The 6,000-nt window shown below is 33.1% G+C and overlaps 1 protein-coding gene across 4 annotated transcripts in view; it reads right to left on the minus strand.

The window, feature by feature from the left end:
- The window catches only part of MED24 (mediator complex subunit 24), a 99,254-nt gene extending 93,509 nt beyond the window's left edge, over nucleotides 1-5,745 (minus strand). For 3 of the 4 annotated variants that reach the window (XM_087917839.1, XM_087917838.1, XM_087917836.1), the window contains exon 1: nucleotides 5,587-5,729. In XM_087917839.1, coding sequence (XP_087773965.1) covers nucleotides 5,587-5,673 — 87 coding nt within the window. In that variant the 5' untranslated portion in view covers nucleotides 5,674-5,729. Of the gene's footprint in view, nucleotides 1-5,586 lie in introns of all 4 variants that reach the window. The other variant, XM_087917837.1, reaches the window with a different exon arrangement.
- Between the last annotated feature and the right edge of the window lie 255 nt (nucleotides 5,746-6,000).

Raw genomic sequence — 6,000 nt, forward strand, 5'->3', positions numbered from 1 at the left:
ATGGAACATAATATAAAAGAAATAGAAATTGAATCTAACACATGGGCAGACCATAATCCCATTAAAATAATTTGGAAAGGGTTGAAAAAAACAGAAGATGGATGCTAAACAAGGAGATCCTAAAAGAAAAAGAATGTGTTAAGATGATGGAAAAAGAATTGGCGTTCTTTCTGAAGGAAAACAAAAAACAACAAACATCAATTCCAAACCTATGGGACACAACTAAAGCATATATTAGGGGCCTAGCAATTTCAAATAATACACATAGATATAAGGGGAAAAAAAGGAGAACAATCTAAATTACTAGAAACTCCTAAGGAGTTAGAAAAAAACACTAGAAAAAAACACCACATAATAAGACAGCAAATACAGAGAGAATAATGATTAGACATAAAGTGAACGTGTTAGCACAAGATAAATGGTTACAGGACATGAAAAAGATAAAACAGAATTATTTTGAACATGCGAATAAGCCGGGAAGGTGGATAGCCTATAGACTTAAGAAAGAAAAAGAAAAAAAAGCAATCCAACAATTGAAGGATGCTGATGGTATGCCACAACATCAAACTGAAAAGAAAAAACATATTGTTAAAAGTTTTTTTGAGGAACTATATAGTAGGGAAGACATACCAGAGGGAAATATCCAACATTACTTAGAAGGAAAAGGGCTACCTGTGATCCCGGAAGAGGATAAAGAAGAGATAAACAGGGAAATAACATTAAGAGAACTGCAATAGGCAATCCTGAAACAGAAAAACAATAAGACACCGGGACCGGATGGTCTCCCTGGGGAACTATATAACACGCTCCAAGAAAAATTAGAAATGCAATTATTAGAACTCTATAATGAGGTACTGATGACAGCAAAATTACCTAAGTCATGGGGGGAGACATACATAACATTGATCCCAAAAGAAGATTTGGACCATCAATTAATTCAAAATTACAGGCCCATATCCCTTTTAAATGTTGATTATAAAATATTTATGTCCATAATGGCAGAAAGATTGAAAAAAACCCTTAATCAGATCATTCATAGTGACCAAAATGGATTCTTACCGAGTAGACAAATTAAAAATAATATGAGAATGGTATTGAATATAATAGAATATTATGAAGCAAACCCAGGAAAACAATTGGCAATGGTCTTCCTCGATGCGCAAAAGGCATTTGACAATGTTAATTGGCAGTTCATAATACAACAATTAAAAAGCATGCAATTTGGCAATAAATTTATTAAATTGATTTTGACAATTTATAAGACACAGACAGCCAGTGTAATAATGAATGCTGACAGAATGGAAACATTTAAGATTAACAAGGGAGTAAGGCAGGGATGCCCACTGTCACCCCTTCTCTTTATTCTTACCCTAGAAAACTTATTGGAAAATGTTAGGAAAAATGTAGAAATCAAAGGGGCTTTAATAAAAAAGAAGCATTATAAGGTACAGGCATTTGCCGATGATATAATATTTTTTCTGGACGATCCAGAGGATATGGGAGTAAAATTAATAAAGGAAATAGAGGAATTTGACAAGCTTGCAGGTTTTAAAATTAATAAAAACAAAACAAAATTATTGACTAAAAATTTAAAAGATAAGCAAAAAAAAAAGAGAATGCAAAGTGTGAAAAAGGTAAAATATTTAGGCATTTGGTTAACAGCAAGATGCTCTTCAATCAAAAAAGATAACTATGACAAATTAATAATACAAATCAAAAAACAATTGGAAACGTGGAGGAAATTACAGCCTACAGCCTACACTACTGGGGAAAATTGCAACAATTAAAATGTCTACCCTACCAAAAATACTAAATCTTTTTCATACTGTACCAATAAGATTGGATAAAACCTTTTTTTAGAGAATTAGATCGAATAATAAGTAAATTGGTTTGGGATGGGGAAAAAGCTAGGATAAAAATGAAATTGTTACAGGACAAAAGAGAAAGGCTTTGGACTCCCTGACTGGGAAATGTATTATCAGGCTGAGGATATGGTATGGATTAAAGATTGGATCAACCTGGAAAATAGAAGAGTATTGTCAATAGAGGGTCACGACTTGCAGAGTGGGTGGCATAGTTTCCTATGGGATGGGAACTGTAAACAGTATGCATATTTTCAGAGACACATGATTAGAGATTCATTAATTCAGACATGGAACAAGATTAAAAAGAACCATTATACTAAAATATCGAACTGGTTGTCAACTATGGAAGCACAAATATACCCAAACACAATGGATCTGGGAAAAAAGAGGAGTTACAAAGACATATTAGACACACAAGGAAGATTAAAAACGAGACAAGAATTACAGCAACAAAATATAAAGATAGATTGGTGGCCATACATGCAAATCCAGGCGAGATATCAGAAGGACAAAGAACAATTTGGTTTCTGCATGGAAAAGCATCAATTAGATAAAATTCTACAAGAAATGGAAAAGAAAATGATTTCAAGAATATATAACTTTCTACTAGATTTTAAAATGGAAGAGGAGGTGGTCAAAGAGACGATGGTGGTATGGGCGAAAAATGTTGGCCATAATATAGACCTGGAAAATTGGGAGAGAATGTGAGGATCAAATTACAAACTAATCACATCCACAGCGTACAGATGGCACCTTCCTCCAGCTAGATTGGCAAAAATGTTTAACTCAGACCCAAATTGTTGGAAATGTGGAAAAGAAAAAGGCGCTTATTTTCATACCTGGTGGACATGCCAGGAAGTGAAAAAATATTGGAATACAATTAGACAATGGATAGAAGAAATCACGAATCAGAAAATTGAATTTAATCAGGAAACTTTTTTATTAGGTATAATAACACAAAAATGCAATAAAACAGACAGATATATTATGTTACATATATTAACAGCTGCAAGGGTTCGTACGCACAACTCTGGAAGGAAAAAAGGGTTCTACTGGAAGGCATGGTTATTAAAAAAATAATAGATTGTATAGAGATGGACAGGCTGATGAAAATAAAAGGCAGAGAAGATTCAATTTATTATAGGGACTGGGATGCCTGGGATGAGTGGTTTAGAAATAAAAAGAAAATAAAATGGCAATTAGGAAAAGAATGAGGGAATATGTAAATATGCAAATATACCATGGAGAAGATTGAGATGTAAGGATAAAAGATATTGATTTATAGTAAGAGCAAGATGCATATACATATACTGAAAAATGTGAGGAAATGCAAAAGTTGTCTTGATGTTGATAATAATGTATAAAGTTTTGTTTTATGTTTTTTAACATTTGGAAACTTAATAAAATTTATTTTTTTTAAAAGAGAGAAAATGAGAAGATAATTGCCTGGGATCTTCTCAGCCACTGCCCACTTGAGGATGCTATCATATGCAATACCTCTTCCTTGCTCTGATTGTTGGGATATGGTTTTCTCAGACATTTTGGCTTTAGCTTCAGGAACTTCAGGAGGGATCAGACATTTAGTTTTTGCAATGACTTCTGCCTGCCTAGTGCCTGGAGAAAGTGCATTGCACAGGTGATTCTTTTTAGATACATAGAACTAGCATCTTTTGGGGAAAATGTCAGACCAATTTCAAAACAGGGGTTTTTACCACGTTTGAAAAAGCAGCAACAGCGGCAGACCCATGTTTATAACCCAGGACTAATATACTCTGCCTCTCTTGATTTTACTGTTTCCATCCCAAAGGATGTACACCTAGTCCTCAACTTACAACCACAAGAGAGCCCAAAATTTCTTGTTGCTAAGCAAGGCAATTGTTAAGTGAGTTTTGACCCATTTTAGACCTTTCCTGCCACAGTTACTGTAAGTAAATCACTGCAGTTGTTAAGTTAGTAACACGGTTGTTAAATGAATGGCTTCCTCAACAACTTTATTTGTTGTAAAGTCATAAAAGATCACATGATTCTAGGACATTACAATCATCTTAAATAGACTGTTGCCAAGCATCTGAATTTTGATTACATGACCATGGGGATCTGCAACAGTTGTCCTGTTTGTAAATATTTTTATTGTTTTGTATCAAAAATTCAATTTCTATATTGAACAGTGTGTTTTCAAGGTATCCAAAGTGTTAAAATATAAACATCATTATAATCATTATAATCATGTACATACAAACATATATAAGATAATATCAATCATTATTATGATTATTATTAAATTGTTTAGTAATAATTTATTATTATTAAATTATTAAAAAGTATACTATATTCCATATTGACATCAATTATATAGCCATCAGAAATTTACTATGCAGTTTTTCTTTCTCATGTAGTCCATATTTCATACAAATCCACTCATCTAACCTCTGTATCTATCAACTAACCATTTATAGAAAAGTTCCCATGTTATAAAATATTCCGAATCTTCTTTTTCTTTAATTTTTAGAGTTAATCTATCAATTTCTGCACATTCCAGAATCATTTTGATTATATTATAATCTGTAGCGGTTTCTTCATTTTTCCAGTATTGTGAGCATACAATCCTGGTAGCACGCCCAACAGGAATGTTTCAGGTTTCAAGCCTATGTGTTGTTTTGTCATAGTTTCCAGCCATATGTGAATTTTATTCCAATATTTTTTTGCTTTGGGACACGTCCACCACAAATGATAAAATGAACCTGGTATTTACATTTCTAACATTTAACAGATTTATTTTTATACATATTCACTATTCTTGTAGGTGCCATCTATAAAACATTTTATAGAGATTCTCTTTATACACTGTTGACGTTGTAAGCTTATAATTTCTATTTCATAATTTCTGCCACCTGTCCAAATCTATTGCATAGCCAAAATTTTTAGCCCATATTATCATAGTTTCTTTTACTTGTTCTTCCAATTAAATAGCTAATAAATAATTGTACATCCTCTTAATTAATGTTTCATCTGTTCCCATTAGAATCTGATCTAGCTCATTTGGTTCATTAGCCCATGCTCCTTCCTATCTTTTTCATATCTGGATTGTATCTGTAATTGTGGTCATCATGATAGGTCAATCCCTAATCTTTTTAGTTCTTGTTTTGTTTTTAGTTCTCCCCTTTCCTTTAGTATGCCCTTATATCTTATGATTTTATCCATATTTATAACATTAGGATATATCCACACCTCCATTATAAATAACCATGCTGGCACTTTCAGGTAGTGTTGCTCTTTGATTTTGGTCCATACTAGCAGTAATGCATTTCTAATGTAATGCCTCTGGAAATAGCAGTCAATGACTACTTCAGCTTCAACCACAATGATACAAGAGCACACAACAGATGCAAACTCAATGTAAACTGCTTCAAACTGGATTGCAGAAAGTATGACTTCAGCAACACAGTGGTCAGTGCCTGGAATGCACTACCTGACTCTGTTGTTACATCCTCTAATCCCCACTCCTTTAACCTCAAACTATCCACTATTGACCTCACCCCATTCCTAAGAGGTCTGTAAAGGGTGTGCATAAGTGCACCATCTTGCCTACCGTCCCTGTCCTATTGTCCCCATTTATTCATACCTATTTCCTGTATTCTTACTCATGTTTATACTTATATCTATTATCTTGTAAGTTATTGACAAATCAAATAAATAAATAAATAATAGCTATGTATCTTACCCTTCTCTGGGATCTGCAACAGTTGTAAACAGGTATAAACAGTTGCAAGTCTGAAAAACTGTCATTTTCAATAGTTGTCAATCCCATTTTAACTTTGAAATGTCACTAAATAATGGTTATAGGTTGAGGGCCACCTGTATTGTAGTTTCTGTTTATACTAGTTTTTTAAGGTTAATGTTTCACTCCAATGTTGCCACTGATATGCCAAGATTAGGAAATATTGATCTAGAAGTTCAGGTCTGTTCCATAAAGCCATTAGAAGAGCATTTTTCTTTTCCAAAATCTTTCTTACTTAATATACTTGCTCAATTCCATTATTCACTGAAGTTGGATAGCTATCTGAAAGCTGTGAGGAGTTAAGGAACCACAGAGTAAAAACAAAATTTGGGATAAAAAAATGGTTAATGAATTCTT

Source organism: Pseudonaja textilis, chromosome Z (genome assembly GCF_049901715.1).
Source record: "Pseudonaja textilis isolate UNSWEBS1 chromosome Z, rPseTex1.2, whole genome shotgun sequence".
Taxonomy (NCBI): domain Eukaryota; kingdom Metazoa; phylum Chordata; class Lepidosauria; order Squamata; family Elapidae; genus Pseudonaja; species Pseudonaja textilis.